This window comes from Chionomys nivalis, chromosome 25 (assembly GCF_950005125.1).
Source record: "Chionomys nivalis chromosome 25, mChiNiv1.1, whole genome shotgun sequence".
NCBI lineage: Eukaryota > Metazoa > Chordata > Mammalia > Rodentia > Cricetidae > Chionomys > Chionomys nivalis.
In genome coordinates, this window is record NC_080110.1 from 27733890 (window position 1) to 27755551 (window position 21662).

Genomic DNA, 21662 nt, shown 5'->3' on the forward strand with positions numbered 1-21662 from the left:
CAACTTATGCTATAGAGGATCTGGGGCAAAGGGAACACTTCTGCATTGCTGGTGGAAGTGCAAAGGTACAGCCCCTTTCGATGCCAGTATGGCAAGTTCTCAGAAAATTAGAAAACAACCTTCCTCAAGACCCAGCAATACCACTTTTGGGTATATACCCAAAGGATGCTAAATCATACCATGAGGGCATGTGCTCAACTATGTTCATAGCAGCATTATTTGTCATATCCAGAACCTGGAAACAACCTAAATGGCTCTCAACTGAAGAATGGATACAGAAAATGTGGTACATTTACACAATGGAGTATTACACAGCAGAAAAAAATAATTACATGCAAATGGATGGATCTAGAAAACATTATAGAGTGAGGTAACTCAGACCCAGAAAGACAAATATTATATGTACTCACTCATAAGTGGATTTTAGACATAAAGCAAAGAAAACCAGCCTCCAACTCTCAATCCCAGAGAACTTACATCAATGAGGACCCTAAGAGAGACATCCATGCATCTAATCTACATGAGAAGTAGAAAATGACAAGCTCTCCTGAGTAAATTGGGAGCATGGGACCATGGGAGAGGATTGGTGGGGAAAAGAAGGGAGAGGAGCAGAAAAAAATGTATAGCTCAATAAAATCAATTTAAAAAAAGAAAGAAAACTTCTCTTTGCAACAGATGAAGACCATTACAGAAAACCAGAACTAATCAAGAAGTACAGCTGTGGAGCCCAGTGCCAATTGATCTATAAAACACTCCTATACTAAGGCTCAGAGAACACATAAAAGAGAGAGTAGAGAGGTTTTAAGAGCCAGAGGATCAGGGAGTTTGCTTCAGGGCTATGACACTTGGTAATGTCAGAATTGACACACATAGAGTCTCACCCAATGACTGCCCAAACCTGAGTTGGACAAGGACAATAGACATGTCTAAGTCGTCAGGAAAAGAGCATGAGGTTTAAACCCTACACAAAGGATGCAGGCAAATGAGGAATGCTGAGACGGGAAGAAATAGTCTTCCCCAGGGAAGAGCAAACCAGTTTATCACCCAACGGTCAGCCCTGAAAACATCCATACAAGTAATATTATACAGACCAAGCAGGTTATACTTATGAATACACTTGCTTATAATAAAAAAGAGGTCATGATTTTTTAAAAGAGAGCAAGGAAAATATATGAGAAATTTTTGAGGGAGCCAAAAGAAAGGGGAAATGACCTAATTCTATTAGAATCTAAAAAATAAAAGAAAAATACTATTAAAAGAAAGCGGGAAGCATTGTACCTACTGCCATCTCTAAAGCCACGTGACTGCCTAGAAAATGTATGCACCACATCGTGTGTTTTCATCCATGTGCTGAGAGCTCTCTCACCAGAAAAATCAGAGCTAAATTCATGGAGGAGAAGAGCGTAAACCAAGAGAAGCTTTGTCTCACTCTCTGCTTTCCACCTCCTGCAGGAGCTTCAGCTTGGCAAAAGCTGTGCCATGTGCCAAACCTGAGCTATGAACAAGCTTGAAAGATGTGCTGCTTAGCTTTCTAAACTCCAAAAGACATAAAGGCAGGCATGTAGTGTGAGTTGGGATAGAATTTAATGAGGGATCTGCAATTTATGCCAAAACACTATCTCTATATATCAGTCTCTTCCAACCCTAAAACAGTCTCTACAACCAAAGCAAAACCTCTGTCTTTTTTAGTGGAAAAAAAAAAAGCTAAAGTAAGAACCCAAATCAAAAGCAAATATGGCCATTCTCTTGGAGATGCATGAATATTTTCACACATTATGAGATTAAGGTAGTCTTAGTGTGTTCAAGGTCTTTCTAAAAAAGTAAAATTTCAGTTGAGACTTCAGTAATGAAATTTATATGTGCATGTAATAACAATTAGTTAAGAAAGAGGACATCAATCTGAAGGAGAGTTGGGAGGAGTATATAGGAGGGTCTGAACAGAGGAAATGGAATGGACAAATGCAATTAAATTATAATTTCAAAAATAAAAATTTTAAAAATAAAAGTCATGTATGGATAGAGCTGTGGTGGCGATGTATTGTATGAGAGGAGAATAAATTTTTAAAAATTAAGAAAAGAAAAAGAAAATTCCCCATTAGATTGAGAAATGAGGGGCTGGTTGGTGATTTCAGTAAGAGTGGGGTGGCAAGGACAAATGAAGAATGAGAGAAGGGGGGACAGCAAGTGTCAACTAACGAGCATCAGGGATTGAGGGAAAGGCCAGGTTGTTTCAGACACACAGAGGTGTTATTTATTCTACTCCCAGACTCTCCAGCTTCCACCATCTACCCCTCCTTTCCCAGACTAAGAATATCTAGAAGGCTGAACTCTGAGGTCCTACTCAGTACAACTGGACTAATATGAGAGAAATGGTTTGTCAGAATCCCGGTCCTTCTTATATAAGCCCCTAAAGTAACCACACAGGCAATGAGCTCACTAGAACACTTTTATTTGCAAAGCAAACCAAGCAGGAAGAACAATACGACTAAGTCAAGATTTAGTCATTAACTAAGACTATCTGCCAGAAGTATCTTTATTTAGCAGGGATATGAGATTTCATACACAGGAATTAAAGTCCCAGGGGTGAGTCTACACATGAGGCAGGGAGGCCCTCAAGCCTCATGTCATCTGTGACAAAGAGAAGGTCATGGCATCCAGGAGAGGGAACAGGAGAGTTGAGAGCAGGGGCAGCCCTTAGCTTTTATTTTAAGAAAAAAAGAGGATAGATATAACTGACATTGGAGACACAGAAACAATTATCTCACCCAATAACACTACCATAGCTCAGTGCCTCCAAAGTCCCCTGGAGATAAAGACACTGTACTAACCTCAAAATAGTTGTGGACACCGCAGCAGCTGACTTTCAAGGGGGAAGAAGAAGAGGATAGCCACTCCTGTGACTAGCATCTCTTTCCCCGACCAGGTGACCACTTTCACATCCCATGGGTAAGGGCCACACACAGTGCAGTACACACTTGTGTACACACTTCGTCTGATAAATCTAGACTCTGACAGAAACAGAAAGAGAGGCAAAGACCAGAGCAGGACCCACTTGGATCTTAGAACCCTGTGTCTGGGGGACCAATACCTGTTCCTGGGCACAGGAGAAAAGAATCTTGGAGAGGGTTTCTGAGTTTTGACATTTTCTTTACAACCCAGATTTCACATCTTTATGAGGGAAAAATCTCGAAAGGATCTAGGAAACAGTGGGGAATTTCTTCCAGATAAAATTGCACATGACATGTATACATATGCCAATGTATATACAAGCCGTTGTACATAAACAGAGAATGCAACCTTTGATGTGTATGGTAAGCAATACACTATTGTTGGAAAGATATGCCAGGTGATGTGTTGTGACTATATGCTGTGTATATCCGTGTTGTGTAGGGCGAAACAAAGATTGAATATGGGTCTGAGAATTTCCATGGGACCTGCTAAGTAGTACTCAGGATTCCATATTTGATCTCCCTCTCAGGGTTAACAGAAAGAGCTGCCTGTATTCTGTTTTGCTGTCCTACACCTGCCCTGATGAGTGTGCACTCAGACACACACACACACAATGCACATACATACATGCATACACACAAGTTTACTTCACAGACACAGTTCCTATTGATTCTTTAGGCAAAAAAAAAAAATGAAGTCAAAATTTGACAGACCAAAGAAGAATGTCTTGTGGTGCTCCCTGCCCTCACTGACCCATAAAAGCCATCACTGTTCTCTCTCCCACATTCCCAACTATTCTCCAGAATCCCCATTTTTTTTTTGTACACAAGACACCCAGTCTATCACTCAAGAGTTCTTTTTTGCTATATTCACCCTCTAAGAAACTCAGCCCCTACATTCTACCAGGTATCCAGAGAGCCAGACACATCGCTCTCTGTTAGTGGCACCACCTGTGTCTTCACCTGAATTTGCAATAGCTGATCAACGTATCTGGCTGGTTGTGTCAATGAGATTTTTGTTGGAGATGCAGGGGAACCAGATGTGGAAAATTTAAAGTGGAGAATGGTTGAATGGGTACAGTGCTTTAGTTTTGAAAGATGAAAAATTCAGTAGATCTGTTGCAGATAAGGACAAATGTGATAGCAGTCCTGAAATATGAGCATTAAAGTGGTAGGTTTTATATGTCTATCAGAATTAAAAATAAAATTTAAACCTCAGATAAGATTCATGTGAGTTAATGAGATGCATAGCAAGATCTTCTCTTTAAAGCCAAAATAGACAAGTACATTTTTTAATCCTCACCCCTGTCTGTGGCTCAGAGTATGGTAATTCTTTGTCACATCTGGGCTTCTATGGTAAATTTTGAAGTAGCTTCAATGCCAGTTTCTCTGTGAACACAGTCCCAACTAAGTCAGACAAAAGGAGACAAAGCAAGCTAAAGAGAGAAGTAAACAGTCATAATAGAAGCAGTAAGGGGAGGAGAGATGTAGGAAGGGAGGCTGAGGATCCACCAGAGAAGTAAATAGTCAGAATAGAAACAGTAAGGGGAGGCGAGATGTAGGCAAGGGGGACTGAGGAGCCACCTCTTAAATGACACATTGAAGCAAAATTTAGTCAGAGGATTGAGTGAAGAGATGATCACAGTGCGGCCATGGTAACACGGAAATGGAGAGGAGAAAAGACAGGTTTCCTCAGCTGTCCTCGGGAAGGAAGATTGGGATGCTTTCAGCAAATCTTCAGGAGATTTTAAAAATCATATAAAACAGCAGGACACAAAAAACTGTCTACACAACCAATACTTCCAATTCTGGCCATATTTACTCTAGAATATATGGAACAAAAGTAAATAGAGATACCCACAAAGATATTTTTGCATCACATATATTAGTCATATATATATTAACTGCAAAGTTTGCACTGGGTTTATTGTAATTAGAGAAAATCATAGATTACTACAAGAAGTGGTGTTTTCATTGTTATTGTTTGTGTTTTGTTTGGTTTTGCTTTGCTTTCAAGGACCATTGGATCACTATGTGATTTTTTTTCTAGTGTAAAAATCATTACAGAAAATATTGAAATGATTAGAAAAAGGCAAAATACAATGCATTCTATAGTTACAAGCATATACAACAGTTGTTCGGGGAAATAAACGGTTGAGAGCAATTTCCATGGTGATCAAAATCACAAATTTCTTTATTACAAATATTTTTAAATATTCTAATTGAAAAAACAACACTTGGGACTTTTTAAAACAGAGGATCTCTTACATATTTACTAAATGGATGTGGGCACTGGGAGAATCTGTGACCACTGAGGTTAGACACTTCTGTTCAAATTTACTCAATGCAAGTTCATTTCTCCAAAGTAAATGGCTTAAATATAGATTTAAGTATATTTAAGTAGTTCCAGCTCTGCTTCCCACTACCTGATCTTAGGTCGGTTGTTTCAACCTTGGGGGGTCTAGTTCCTTTTCTACAATGACAATTAGATTAGTACTCATGTTTGTATGCAGACAACTGAGAGACCTTAGACTTTCCAACATGTTGAGATCTCTAAAAGTAAGTTTCAGGCAAAAAAAATATGGCAAAAGACAAAGGGCAGTGAAGGTCAGGTACTTGAGCAATGGCAAAAACTGAAACCTTCTTTCCTAAGTAAGAAAGTAAGTAAGCAAATGGTTGGACTAAACTCAAATGGGATATGACCGTAGAGAATGAATGGTTGGTAAATCTTTGGACTACGGCTTCTGGAAACTGAAGACATAGTGTCCTCTTTACTTAACTAGTTACCTAACTTTAAATTAGTCATGTTGTCTTTCTTTGCATGTGTTCCCATCTATGTAACTGGGGCTCATTATAACTCAGTGACTATAAACACAGATTCTAGAGTTAGAGAAAGGTGGACTTGAGCCCAATGTCACTTTCTAGGTACATGGCTTGGGGGAAGTTACTAAGGCTGTTTGTAATTCCATTCCCTCATCTTCAAAACAGAGGAAAGGAAGGTTATATACTGTGCAGTATCAGTGCCTTGATGAAAATTAAGCCTCAGTCAGAGTAAATTGTAGCAATGAGGCACCTGGGAATGTTAGCATCTCTTCCCTTCACATCCTGCAGGATCTCACACTGGAAGGAACACTGTGAAGCCCTGTGTCTGTGGCATGTATCTCATGAGAGTACTAAAAAAATGTTCTCTTATTATTTTCTTCAAATAGTTGAAGACTTCCTGGTAAAAGAGTGGTTAGAACCTCAACAATCCACGACATATATGTCCAAGCACACTGTAATTAAGACTTTTCCTGTAGCCGGAAGAAGCCAGTGCTGGAAGGAACTGCGTCAGCCCACAGTGAGTTCCCTGTCACCGCTACTGTTCAAACACACCAAACAACACCTTTCAAAAATGTTTTACATAAAATGTTAATGCTGTTCATAGACATATTTAACCTTAAATGTCTTTTATGATGCTGAAATGACATAGATAAGTATTTCTTTTTTTTTTTTTTTTTTTTTATTTTTTTTTTTTATTATATATTTTTTTTTATTCTTTTTTAATTAAAATTTCCAACTGCTCCCCGTTTCCCATTTCCCTCCCCTCCTCCCACACATTGCCCCCTCCCCCCTCTCCCCTCCCCTAACTCCACTCCTCTTCTCCTCCCCCCAGTCCATTCCCCCTCCCTCTCGCTACTGAAGAGCAGTCCAAATTCCCTGCCCTACAGGAAGACCAAGGTCCTCCCACTTCCATCCAGGCCCAGGAAGGTGAGCATCAAAACAGGCTAAGCTCCCACAAAGCCAGTTCATGTATTAGGATCGAAACCTAGTGCCATTGTCCTTGGCTTCTCATCAGCCTTCATTGTCCGCCATGTTCAGAGAGTCCAGTTTCAACCCATGCTTATTCAGTCCCAGTCCAGCTGGCCTTGGAGAGCTCCCAATAGATCAGTTCCACTGTCACTGTGGGTGGGTGCACGCCTCGTGGTCCTGATTTCCTTGCTCATGTTCTCCCTCCTTCTGCTCTTCATTTGGACCTTAAGAGCTCAGACGGTTGATCCAAATTGGGTCTCTGTCTCTCTCTCGATCCATCGCCAGATGAAAGTTCCTGTGCCATTCTCCTTGGCCTCTCGTCAGCTCTCATTGTCCGCTACATTCCGAGAGTCCGGTTTTATCCCATGTTTTTTTCAGTAGCAGTCCAGCTGACCTTGGTGAGCTCCCAATAGATCGGCCCCACTGTCTCAGTGGTTGGGTGCACCCCTCATGGTCCTGACTTCCTTGTTCATGTTCTCTCTCCTTCTGCTCCTCATTATAACCTTGGGAGCTCAGTCCGGTGCTCCAGTGTGGGTCTCTGGCTCTATCTCCATCCATCGCTAGATGAAGGTTCTATGGCGATATGCAAGATATTCATCAGTAAGATTATAGGATAGGTTCATTTCAGGTTCCCTATCCTCAGGTGCCCCAATGAACTAACTGGGGACATTGCCCTGGGCATCTGGTAGCCATTCCAAGTTCAAGTCTCTTGTCACCCCTTAGGTGGCTCCCTTACCTAAGGTATGAGTTTCCCTGCTCCCCTATCCAACCTTTCTTTATCCCCATTCACCCCGATTCCCCCAGTTCCCCTCATCCTCTCCTTCACACTTTTCTCTCCCCATCACCCCTCATCCCCATCCCACCCCACCCCCAAGATTCCAATTTTTTGCCCATCAGTCATGACTATTTCCCATAGCTGGGAGGATATCTATATGTTTTCCCTTGGGTTTACCCTCTTGTTTAGCTTCTTTAGGATCACAGATTATAGACTCAGTGGCCCCTATCCATGGCTAGAAACCAATTATGAGTGAGTACATCCCATGTTCTTCTTTTTGGGTCTGGGTTACCTCACTAAGGATCGTATTTTCTATTTCCATCCATTTGCATGCAAAATTCGAGAAGTCATTGTTTTTTACCGCAGAGTAGTACTCTAATGTGTATATATTCCACACTTTCTTCATCCATTCTTCCATTGAAGGGCATCTAGGTTGCTTCCAGGTTCTGGCTATTACAAATAATGCTGCTATGAACATAGTTGGACAAATGCTTTTGTCATATGATAGGGCATCTCTTGGGTATATTCCCAAGAGTGGTATTGCTGGGTCCAGGGGTAGGTTGATCCCAATTTTTCTGAGAAACCGCCACACTGATTTCCAAAGTGGTTGCACAAGTTTGCAGTCCCACCAGCAATGGATGAGGGTACCCCTTTCTCCACAACCTCTCCAGCAAAGGCTATCCTTGGTGTTTTTGATTTTAGCCATTCTGACAGGTGTAAGATGATATCTCAAAGTTGTTTTGATTTGCATTTCTCTGATCGCTAAGGAGGTTGAGCATGACCTTAAGTATCTTTTGGCCATTTTAACTTCTTCTGTTGAGAATTCTCTGTTCAGTTCAGTGCCCCATTTTTTAATTGGGTTAATTATCCTTTTAAAGTCTAGTTTCTTGAGTTCTTTATATATTTTGGAGATCAGACCTTTGTCTGTTGCGGGGTTGGTGAAGATCTTCTCCCAGTCAGTAGGCTGCCTTTTAGTCTTAATGACAGTGTCCTTTGCTTTACAGAAGCTTCTCAGTTTCAGGAGGTCCCATTTATTCAATGTTGTCCTTAATGTCTGTGCTGCTGGGGTTATACATAGGAAGCGATCTCCAGTGCCCATATGTTGTAGGGTACTTCCCATTTTCTCTTCTATCAGGTTCAGTGTGTTCAGATTGATATTGAGGTCTTTGATCCATTTGGACTTGAGTTTTGTGCATGGTGATAGATATGGGTCTATTTTCATTCTTCTACAGGTTGACATCCAATTGTGCCAGCACCATTTGTTGAAGATGCTTTCTTTCTTCCATTGTATACTTTTAGCTCCTTTATCAAAAATCAGTTGTTCATAGGTTTGTGGGTTAAAATCCGGGTCTTCTATACGATTCCATTGGTCGACTTCTCTGTTGTTTTACTTTCAAACATAACTAACTAATTAATTAATTAATTAATTTGAGGAAGGATATTCACAGTGGTTGTAATTTATCAATGGTACTATTTGTTCTGATCACTGTAATTTTATTATTAAAAACAATTGTAAGACTAAATATGTTTTGATTACATTATTTCCTTTTCCCAAGTTCTTCCAGATCCTCACCTCCCTCCACCCACCCAAATTTTTTTTATTCTTTTTTAATTAAAATTTCCACCTGCTCCCCATTTCCCATTTCCCTCCCCTCCTCTCAAATATTGCCCCCTCACCCCACTCCCCTCCCCCTATCCCCACTCCTCTTCTTCTCCCCCCACACCATTCCCCTTCCCTCTCGATACTGAAGAGCAGTCCAAATTCCCTGCCCTGCGGGAAGACGAAGGTCTTCTATCTACGTCCAGGAAGGTGAGCGTCTAAACAGGCTAAGCTCCCACAAAGCATGAACCCACCCAAATTTTAAGTTGTTTCTCAAAAACAGAAATCCACTATATCAACAGAAAAAAAAAGTCAATGAAAGGGGAGGGGAGGGAAGTGAGAGGAGGGGAGGAGGTGGAAATTTTCAAAAAAAAAGAATGAATTAGAAACACAAAAAAGTCAATAAAACCATATACACCACCCATTCCCCCCTGGAAAAAAAAAACAAACCATAACCAAATAAAACCACAGACAAAAAAGGGGGGGTTCATTATAAGTTGGTCAACTACTCCTTTATATGAGGCCAGTACTAGATTGGTTAATATACCTAGTCACTATTGGAGAAAACTGATTTTCCCTCTTCAGCGGGTATAGGGTAAAGTTCCGTGATTAGCTTGGGTATGGGGACAGTTTTGTGGTTAATGTGGGAATAAGACAGTTCGGTGGTTAACATGGGTACAGGGGTCAGTTCGGTGGTTAACATGGGTATAGGGATCAGTTCAGAGGTTAAAGTGGGCATAGGGGACAGTTCAGTGATTAGCTTGGGTATGGGGATAGTTTGGTGGTTAATGTGGGAATAAGACAGTTCAGTGGTTAACATGGGTATAGGGGTCAGTTTGGTGGTTAACGTGGGCATAGGGGACAGTTCAGTGGTCAACACAGGTATGGGTACATTACAGTAGTTAACACAGGTATGGGGGCAGTTCAGTGGTTAACATGGGTATAAGGGACAGTTCAGTGGTTAACCTTTACCATAGTAGCTAGGTTTTCATTCATTCTTTCTTTCTTTAATATAATAGGATAAAAATATCACATTGAAGTTGGACAAGACAAACAAACAGAATGAAATAGGTCCAAGAGAAGGAACCAGAAGCCCACTCACTCATACACTCAGAAATCCCATAAAAACACACTAACGTGGAAGCCATGAAACATAATCAGAAGACCTGGTTCAGACCTGTGAAGGCCCTGTGTGTGGAGCTTCAGTCTCTGAGTTCATAGGAGTTTTGGTCATGTTGATTTAGAGGGCCCTTTTTTGGTGTCTTCTACACCCTCTGGTTCTTACATTCTTTCTGCCTTCTCTTCCCATGGTTGCCTGTACTCTGAGGAGAAGGATTTGATGGGCGCCATCCCATGTAGGGAATGAATGCTTCAAGGTCTCTTACCCTCTGTGTTTGCTCCCATATACTATAGGAGGAAGCTCTCTGATGAGAAATGAAAAAGTTAGCACTAGTCTATGAGTAGAGCAAAATGTCATTATAAACCATTTTACCATTATATTTTTTTTCTTTTTTGAGAATAGGATTGTGAATTTTTAGCTTCATTCTCCTATGGCCTTAAAATTTTTATTATTGTTTATAAATGAAGCATTATTGTTCAGAGAAATTGTATATTGTGCATTAAATCATATAGCTAACAAATGTCAAATATAATCTAAGACCACCTACAAATAAGTGTACTCTATTAAAAATAGTTCTACATAATCTGCATATAAAATAAACATGAATACAGAAAGAAGAATTTCTACCTTTTAATCAGTACAAAATTAGTTTTATGTACTACAACAAAATATACCATGTAATATAATTTTAATACAACACTTCAAAAGGTAGCTGGATATAATCTACTTAGTTTGTCTAAATTGAGCTGTTAACTTAAAAACATAAGTTTAAAATAAGAACTACATCCTAAAAAGACATGTGCTCAACTATGTTCATAGTAGCATTGTTTGTCATAGTCATAGCTTGGAAACAGCCTAAATGCCCCTCAATAGAAGAATGGGTAAGGAAAATGTGGTACACTTACACAATGGAGTACTACACAGTCAAAAAAAGATTACATCTTTAAATTTGTGGGCAAATGGATAGATCTAGAAACATCATATTGAGTGAGGTAACCCAGACCCAAAAAGACAAATATCATATTTAATCACTCATAAATGGCTTTTAGACATAACACAAAAAAAACTAAAATTCACAATCCCAGAGAACCTAGACAACAAAGAGGATCATAAGGGAGACATACATGGATCCAATCTACATGAGAAGTAGAAAAAGACAAGATGTTCTGAGTAAACTGGGAGCATTAGAACCATGAGAAGGGAAAGAAGGGAGGGGGAAAAGGGAGTGGAGCAGAGAAAAATACAACTATGTTCATAGCAGCATTATTTGTAATAGCCAGAACCTAGAAACAACCTAGATGCCCCTCAACTGAAGAATGGATAAAGAAAGTTTTACACATTAGAGTACTACTCAGTGGTAAAAAAAAAAAAAAAAAAAAAAAAAAAAAAAAAACCAATGACATTTTGATTTTGCATGCAAATGGATGGAAATAGAAAACACCATCCTGAATGAGACAACCCAGACCCAAAAATATGAATATGGTATGTACTTACTCATTAGTGGCTTCTAGCCATAACCGAAGGACATTGAGCCTATACTATAGTTCGTGATCCTAGAGAAGTTAAGTAATAAGGTGAACCCAAAGATAAACATATATAGATCCTCCTGGAAATTAAAAGCAGACAAGATCGCCAGACAAAAGTTGGGAACATGGGTGTGGGGGTTAAAAGGGAAGAGGAGATGGAGAGAGAAGAGAGAAGGGGAGGGTTGGGGAGAGCTTGGGGAAGCGGGATGACTGAGATGGAGGAAGGACAAATATGGGATATCTTAATTGAAGGAGGCATTTTGAGGTTGGCAAGAGGCTTGGATCTGGAGGGGTTCCCAGGAGTCCACAGGGATGACCCCAGCTAGGACCCTGGACAGTGTGGGAGAGGGTGCCTGAATTGGCCTTGTCCCATAGTCAGGCTGATGACTCTCTGGAATATAACCATAGAATCTTTGTCCAGCCACGGAAGGAGATAGAGACAGAAACCCACATTGGAGCACTGGACTGAGCTCTCAAGGTCCAGTTGAAAATCTGAGCACACTCCCATGCATGCTTGTGTCCCAGGAACTGAAGGGAAAAGAAGCAAGTGGGTCCCTGTGGCTTGTCTGTGGTCAGCCTAGCTGAACTCCAGGTTCAGTGAGAGATCCTGCCTCAAAGGAAAAGGCAAGAGTGATAGACACTCTTACTGTCTATCACTCAATACTGTCTTCTGGAATCCATACACACAGGCATGCACATTCACACATATGTACACAAACTCCTACATATGCACAACACCCCAAATACATACACAAAAAGGAATACCCGTGAGAGAGTATATATATACAATCTAAAAGAATATAGACATAATACATATTTATATCAAGGTAAGAAAATGAAGATCGAGAAACTTTACCCAATGAAATTAAGAAGAATATAATGAGGAGGAAATAGCACCAAGTGTAAATGCACTTTACCATTAGCGTCATCTTTTGTTGACAGAGACAGCAGCAAAACACAGGTTCTTATTCCACAATAATGATGACTATCAAATGTTCCATAATATTTTACAGCGATTCCACCTCCTCCAGGGTTCAATGTTTCAAGGCAGATGAAATGTTGGACAATACCCACACAGGTTTAATGGAAAACAGGACATAGTAACTTTAAAATTAAAGAGAAGGTTGAGGGAATGGAGATATGGGTCAACAGTAAAAAGGGCTTGGGGTTCTTTCAGAGTACACTGGTGCAATTCTCAGAACTACATGGTAGCTCACAATCATCTGTAACTCTACTTCTAGGGAAACCAGTGCCATCATCTGGTCTCTATGGGTACCAGGCTAGCAACAGGTACACAGGTATACAGACAAGCAAAACACCCATACATAGTTAAAAAGATGAAACCAATTAGCTCATACTGTAAAGTTTCATCCCTCCTATTTTGAAAAGGTACAATGTTATTAATGTTAACAAATGTCTTCATTTGTTTCTATGAAACATGACTTTATTAATCAAATCCTTGAATGCTTGTTTGACTTGTTGATTTCTCAATGTATAAATAAAAGGGTTCAACATGGGAGCAATTGAAGTGTTGAGAACAGCCACCCCTTTGGTCAGCGATGCCCGTTCGTTGGCAGAAGGTTTGATGTACATGAAGATGCAGCTTCCATACGAGATGGAGATGACAACCATGTGAGAGGAGCAGGTGGAGAAAGCCTTTTTCCTCTGGCTGGCGGATGGGAACCTCAGAATGGTGTTGATGATGCAGATGTACGACAAGATCACTAGAGCCAGTGTGAAGAGCAGCGTGAAGGAGGCAACATAAAGGCCAAGTGCCTCTGAGAGCCTTGTATCTGAGCAGGAGAGTTGTAAAATGGGGAAGTAGTCACAGGAGAAGTGATCAATGGTGTTTGAGGCACAGAAATCTAACTTGAGGATAAGTATGACTAATGGGAAAATGATTAGAAATCCTGCCAGCCACGAGGTGAGGACAAGAAGGGCACAGACCTTCTGACTCATGATGACGGTGTAATGCAGTGGCTTGCAGATGGCAACATAGCGATCATAGGACATAGCGGTTAGAAGAAAGAACTCAGACACTCCCATGGAGATGAAGAAAAATAACTGAGCCAAACAGTTGTTGTAGGAAATGGTCTTAACTTTAGTAATTATTGACCCCAGAAATCTAGGGACAGAGACACTGGTGAACATAATTTCTAAGAATGAGAAGTTCCGGAGGAAGAAATACATAGGAGTCTTTAAGCGAGAGTCAAGCAAGGTGAGGGTGATGATGGTTAGGTTTCCACACACACTTAATATGTAAGCAATGAACAAAAAGAAAAAAATTACAGCCTGAAGCTCTGGGTCGTCTGATATGCCCAACAGCACAAACTCGGTAACCACAGAGTAGTTTCTCATGCTGATTCCTAATAAATAGAACCTATTGATTAAAAAAAAAGATTTTAAGTTCAGTGTAAAAGAAACAGCAGTTTAAATACTGCTATTACTATATCCAAAGAAATGAGGCCATGGAACATTTTCATTAAGATTTTCTAATCTCTGCTAATTCCTCTTAAACAAAAAAAATCTTGTTGAAAAAAATATCTTAGTAAATGGGAGTTTAAATCTGCTTCAACGATTGTGCACAGAAATTCTACATACAGTCATAATTTCTATATGAGTACGATACCTTTTTGTAACCATATTTTAATAATATCATATTTCTAATATACAAAATTATTTTCTGGTTTCACATAGAATAAGCTTTCAAGACTGAATATATAATATTTAACTTCAATTTTAATACTATTTTAAAACTTCTATAATTTAGAGGTACAAAGTGAGCACCCAATCGTATTTACTAAACCTAAAAACTGTTCTTTATTTTTTCTTTTTTCTCTCCCTTTTTTGGTTTTTTGAGATAGGGTTTCACTGTAGCTTTGGAGTCTGTACTGGAATTAGCTCTTGTAAGCCAGGTTGGCCTTGAACTCACAGTGATCCGTGTGCCTCTGCCTCCCGAGTGTGGGATTAAAGGGTGTGCCACCAGGATGTCATGGTTATTTTCAAATTTAATATATGGGTTGTTTAAAATGGCAGAGAAATAAACATATTTGCCAAAAGAGAAATAAGGCAAGATTTTCCTTAGTTATAAAAATAACCAAGTTCTTAATTTGTGGGAATTTAAACAGGAGCCAGAGAAAATAATTTAAACAGAGCCAGGGGTCAATAACTACTTTCTGTAAATTCTAAGCCACTTACATCATTTCAACATCTTCTTTTTACTAAGTTTACCTTGTAATCTTATCTTTAAACATTCTTGAGGGCCAAAAGGAACTCATACAGAAGGTGTCAAAGCATAATAGTGCCTCCCTTCTCAAAGAATCAACAGAATACATAAGTTTTTCTATAGGATTTACTTCATCAAACCACATTCTCCACACTGTAATCTCCCATTAGTCCTATTCTTTCCTGAGAGCTAACAGACAGCACAGCGTGTGGTTATCACAGTGTGTTGGGCTGCTTTCTAGGCAGGCAGTCAGCCATGGAGAAGCACTAAAGCTGAAAATGGGCACTGTCCAGCTTTTTTGTCTTAGTCCTCTGAGTCTCTGGTTTTTCTCTTTAGGAATAGACATATATTTTTCATCATTATGTCATCAAAACTAAGAGGTAACTATTTTGTGGTTTACAAGATAGCTAAAATATAGTAAAATGTAAAATTAATAGTAATAATTGTATTTAACAGATATTTCGGGGATCCTTGCATTTTCCCATTATAGTAAATCTTCCAACGATAGATAAAAATTAATTTCTTCACAAATGTGAAACACAGTTTGGTGTATGTGATAATACCAGTTAATACAGTCTACAGACATGACTCAATTTCTGTCATTTATAACAAAATAAACATATTAATAATATTCTCTAGAAGTTTTTCTCATTCAGCTCGTTCTTGACTCTTTTCATTACACTGAAGCCTGTCACATTAAAAACTTCATGCTGAATTGCTTGTGATATTGATAACAGCCTCCCTTACAAATGAAAATAAATGCATCTTTAATCTCCTTTATTGTTTCACGGAAACTGAGTGTGCTACCAGACATACTATCGTCATCCCTGCAACTCTTTAAGAACATGGAGAAACAGATACTGTTTCAAGACAGTAGAAGGTAAAGAGTGTTGAAGGTCTCTAGATAAGATAAATATTGAAATCTGCACAAGCATAAATACAGCCTTACCTTCTCTGGCCAGAGTATAAATTCCTGATATACTCAGCTAAAGAACAGGAGGATGCACACAGAAGCTCAAGACGTGTGTGGTGATGTCATGACTCCTCTTTCTTGGAAACCAAACACTATAGAGAGACCTAGAAAAAGTGAGCCAATCAACTGATAACACTCCATCTGGCTTCCCTTTGGTCAAGCAATTTTCCTAATTAGGGCATGGACTCAGGCTATGCTCAGGAGATAATTCTCTCTCTTTTCACTTGGGATTAAACTCAAGACTAACCTGTCCTACAATGGGCTCCTCCTTGACACACTTAGTGATAGTTTACTAATTACTAAGTTTTGCCAGTGCATAGCAGAACAGGTAACCTAAAATTAACTTTTAAAATCTTCAAAAGTTTGGGTGGTACTTTGTCCTTGTTTTTTATTTTTTAATTTCAAAATTGATATGTGCTTCATGCTATTAGATCCCAAACCACAACAATGGTACAGAGAACTATCCTTACCCTACCAGCCATACATTTATTTCAAATCTTTTCATTATTCAAAATAAAATATACTATATTACATCAAATTGTTTTAGGTGTTATACAAACAATCACAAATTCAGATATTATTCTATGTACTTTATTACATTTCACAAAACAGATATTATGAAATTTTATTAAACAAAACGTTCAATGTTTCTGTCTTCTTTTTCAGTTAACACTGAGTAGTGGATATCATTCCTGGTCGAGTTATATAGAAAACAACTTTATTCTTTTGTAACATTTGCATGGAATATCCAAGGAGACTTGCATATAATTTATTAATTTCATTGTTAGTTAAGATAAGGGTTAGATCCACATTTCACTTGCACATTCTTTCTCTGCTAGCACAGAGCAGCATAACTTTAAATCACTTAAATATCTTCATAGACTAGTATTGCATGTTAGCTTTGCACAAATGCATTCATGAAATCACAGCAGCTGTGGATGACAACTCAAGACAAACAAGGATCAAGACTTAAGAGGCCTAGATTTTCCTGAGGAGCCACGGGCTGATCACTTTTCAGGTCTTAATACTGTCACTACTCCATATTATGGAAGAGGTATTCACATCTTCTTTAATTTTTTTTATTTAAAATTTGGTATCATTAAACTGTGGACCTAGAGTTTTTTATTTTTATGAGGTCTTCCTACACACTCAAATCTTTATCAAATGTAGTGGTATGTAAATAACTATTTCTGTCATGGAATTTTCTTGGATGTATCATAAGAAATTTGTCCATTTCAATAAAAGTTTTGAATTTTAAAAGAGCTGAGTTGTGAGATATTACCTATATGTGACATAGAGTAGCACAAAGTTAAAGTTCTCAATCAAACATGGAAGATTTCACAACCATTTAAACACATACACATTGTATACAAATAAATACATACATAAATTGGAAGAATGGGAATAGAAAGCAAGACAGAGCCCAAGAGAACAAATATTTAATCTTGTAATTAATACCTTGGTAAAATTGAGAGAAGGTGGTGGCATGATATAAGACCTAAAGATATTAGAAACTCAATCACTACTGCATCACCATCTGGATCCCATGTAGATTTTCTGTTGGGTTGACATCACCCATTCCCTGCAAATTTCTTGGCAGAAATCCTATGTCCTGATCCTGTCTAATTATGTTTAGGGACTCCAACACTACACCCAATACCTGGTTACTAATGGCCACTCATAAGCAGGGCAACAGTGAAAAGGGTCAAATAATGGAGAAATAAATACAAAGCGTACAGTTTAGAGAGACAAGGAGCACCAGGAAACAATATTGCAGGCAAGGCTTGTGATGAGAGAGATAAAGAGATTAAGGGGAGGCCTGATCTAGACTGGAATAAAGATCTCGCACATCTAAGCTTCCAACTTATAAAAAGAAAATGCCTGATAATTTACTGACCCTAGAAAGGAAGACAACCAAAACTGCTGTAAATGTGATCCAAGGAGCCCACATTCCTTACTAAGCTCAGCCAGACAGAGAGCCAATGTGACCGGGCAATGTGTAGCAATTAAAGGCCCTGAGAGTCTATGTGTGAAACTGTGGAAGTAAACCTGGATTACATTGGAGGAGTCCCTAAGATATGTATATAAAATAAAGAACTCTGTATACTTTGAAAAATCTAGAAACATTCAGGTATTCCAGAGCTGGTTCATCAAGCTAAGGTTCTTTTAAGAATTTTTACTGAGTTCGAGACCAGCCTGGTCTACAAGAGCTACTTCCAGGACAGGCTCCAAAACCACAGAGAAACCCTGTCTCAAAGAAAAAAAAAAAAGAATTTTTACTGACATGATTGAAAGTAAGACTCATCAGAATTTTTACTGACATGATTGAAAGAAAGACTCATCAGAAGCTAATAAATGATTAAAAGATTTATTTCATTATAATTTCTTTTACCTACTATTTATGATTATTTGAAAATTTTTTCCTAGGAAAAATATGAGTTTTATATTAATTAACTTTAATAATGAGTTAATAATGATGATTGTAATAACAATAACCAGTGTGTATAGAAACAAATCTTTAAAAAAAGAGATAACACTACATCCAACTTCATAAGAATTTAAAAAATAATAACATTCAAGAAGCATAAGGGCTTTGCTATTGGTGGCTCTTCACAAACTGATTGTAATGTTCTATTGCTGAAGAGAGCACCTACACAACCTTTGAATGCAGAGAAGTCAGACTGGTGCCTAACTAGAGCCTCCATCCCTACGGACTACTGCCTTCATCCCTACGGACTACTGCTCATGGTACTAGAAAGTACTCTGCATACCACCAGAAGAAAAGGTAAAGAGACGTAAACCCTTTGATCTACATTGGTCACCTGCCTGGATGATGTACTGGTGCAATAGTGGCCCGGTAATGTGGGAGCAACCAACCACTATCTGGTTGCATTCAAGCCCCACTCCACAGAATGGAACTCATGATTGACACTATCCAGGTGGCCAAGAACCTGGAGCTAGATAGGCCTTGGACCTTGGAGAAAACCAAATACTACAGCTCTGTGAAATGATTGCAGCAATGTAATGACTCCTAATAACATTCTTCTATACCCATAGATCAGTGTCTTGTTCAACCATCATCAGAGAAGCTTCCACCTTCAGTTTATGGGAACAAATATAGAGACACACAAATAAACAAAGGGCAGAGAGTGAGAGGCCTTGGAACATTCAATCCTAAATGAGCTGTCTCCAATAAACTTCCTTCCTCTGGGCTCCGAGAACCCTGCAGAAGAGGAGGCAGAAAAACTATAAAAGCCAGTGAGGATGAAAGACACCAGTGAAATAATGCCTTCCAGACATAACAGAACTGACACATAGATAAATTCACATAGACAGTGGCCACATGCAGAGTCTGCGCAAGGCTAAGCCAGATAGAGACCAGCACGGAGAGGGGAAAGTAGATATGATCTCTCATCTCTAACCAAGATGTCTCTACTCGACAACCACACACATAGGAAAAATTCTTTTTTCCAATGGCGTCTCTTTGAGTATACAAACATCATTTAAAAAGGAGCAAACCACATGCAGTTAAAGACCAACACAAAACGAACTCAGTAGTATTTTTGGAGATATTTTGACTCCTAATGCTTTGTCTGTCTGTGCACTTTTTAACCTCACTGATCTTTTGTTTAAATAGTATGGTTTCCAATTTTGTGTTTTTATGGGTATGTATGTGTGTTATCTGTGTGTCTGAGTGAATGTATCTGTTTGTGGATGTGTGTGTGTATCTTTTTTTATTTCTTTGGGTTATTTCCTATGTGTTTGTTTTATTCTATTCTGATTTGTTTACTTAATAACCGGTTTGTTTTCTAACAGAGAGAAAAAGAAGTCCTGAAGTTAGGTGGATGGGGAGAGGAGAGGATCTGGGAGAGATGAAAGAGGGAAAAACATTATCATAGTATAATGAATTAATAAATCTATTTTCATTAAAAGATAAATAAAATATGATTTTGAATTGGGGAGACCAAGATGAAAGTACAAATAAGCATTAATGGGATTTCTAGTGTTTAAATTCTGTTAATCTTCAATTCCTTTGTTGAAAATTGAATTATAATTACTAGAGAGTTTTTGAAAATTAAATGAAATTATTTTAAAAAAAAATTCTTTGTAAGTATGTTGCATTCAGGCTTCAAAATAGCTGTAGCAATTCTGTTGTTTTACTTTCAAACAGAACTAACTAATTAATTAATTAATTAATTTGAGGAAGGATATTCACAGTGGTTGTAATTTATCAAAGGTACTATTTGTTCTGATCACTGTATTTTTATTATTAAAAATAATTGTAAGATTAAATATGTTTTGATTACATTCTTTCCTTCTCCCAAGTTCTTCCAGATTCTCTCCTCCCTCCACCCACCCAAATTTTAAGTTGTTTCTCAAAAACAAAAATCCACTATATCAACAGAAAAAAAAAGTCAATGAAAGGGGAGGGGAGGGACGTGAGAGGAAGGGAGGAGGTGGAAATTTTCAATAAAAAATAAAAAAGAATGAATTAGAAACACAAAAAAGTCAACAAAACCATATACACCACCCATTCCCCCCTGAAAAAAAACAAACCATAACCAAATAAAACCACACACAAAAAAAGTGGGGTTCATTATAAGTTGGTCAACTACTCCTTTATATGAGGCCAGTACTAGATTGGTTAATATACCTAGTCACTATTGGAGAAAACTGATTTTCCCTCTCCAGCAGGTATAGGGTACAGTTCCATGATTAGCTTGGGTGTGGGGACAGTTTGGTGGTTAATGTGGGAATAAGACAGTTCGGTGGTTAACATGGGTATAGGGGTCAGTTTGGTGGTTAACATGGGTATAGGGGTCAGTTCAGAGGTTAACGTGGGCATAGGGGACAGTTCAGTGGTCAACCCAGGTATGGGTACATTACAGTAGTTAACACAGGTATGGGGGCAGTTCAGTGGTTAACATGGGTATAAGGGACAGTTCAATGGTTAACCTTTACCATAGTAGCTAGGATTTCATTCATTCTTTCTTTCTTTAATATAATAGGATAAAAATATCACATTGAAGTTGGACAAGACAAACAAACAGAATAAAATAGGTCCAAGAGAAGGAACCAGAAGCCCACTCACTCATACACTCAGAAATCCCATAAAAACACACTAACGTGGAAGCCATGAAACATAATCAGAAGACCTGGTTCAGACCTGTGAAGGCCCTGTGTGTGGAGCTTCAGTCTCTGAGTTCATAGGAGTTTTGGTCATGTTGATTTAGAGGGCCCTTTTTTGGTGTCTTCTACACCCTCTGGTTCTTACATTCTTTCTGCCTTCTCTTCCCATGGTTGCCTGTACTCTGAGGAGAAGAATTTGATGGGGGCCATCCCATGTAGGGAATGAATGCTTCAAGGTCTCTTACTCTCTGTGTTTGCTCCCATATACTATAGGAGGAAGCTTCTCTGATGAGAAATGAAAAAGTTAGCACTAGTCTATGAGTATAGCAGAATGTCATTATGAACCATTTTACCATTATATTTTTTTTCTTTTTTGAGAATAGGATTATGAATTTTTAGCTTCATTCTCCTATGGCCTTAAAATTTTTATTATTGTTTATAAATGAAGCATTATTGTTCAGAGAAATTGTATATTGTGCATTAAGTCATATAGCTAACAAATGTCAAATATAATCTAAGACCACCTACAAATAAGTGTACTCTATTAAAAATAGTTCTATATAATCTGCATA

General features: G+C 38.5%; 1 protein-coding gene across 1 annotated transcript; it reads right to left on the minus strand.

Annotated features, from left to right (window-relative positions):
- Positions 1-13180: 13180 nt before the first annotated feature.
- On the minus strand, positions 13181-14119 carry LOC130866386 (olfactory receptor 6C3-like). Its single transcript, XM_057757801.1, has one exon. It carries the CDS (start codon positions 14117-14119, stop codon positions 13181-13183), a length of 939 nt encoding a protein of 312 aa, XP_057613784.1.
- Between the last annotated feature and the right edge of the window lie 7543 nt (positions 14120-21662).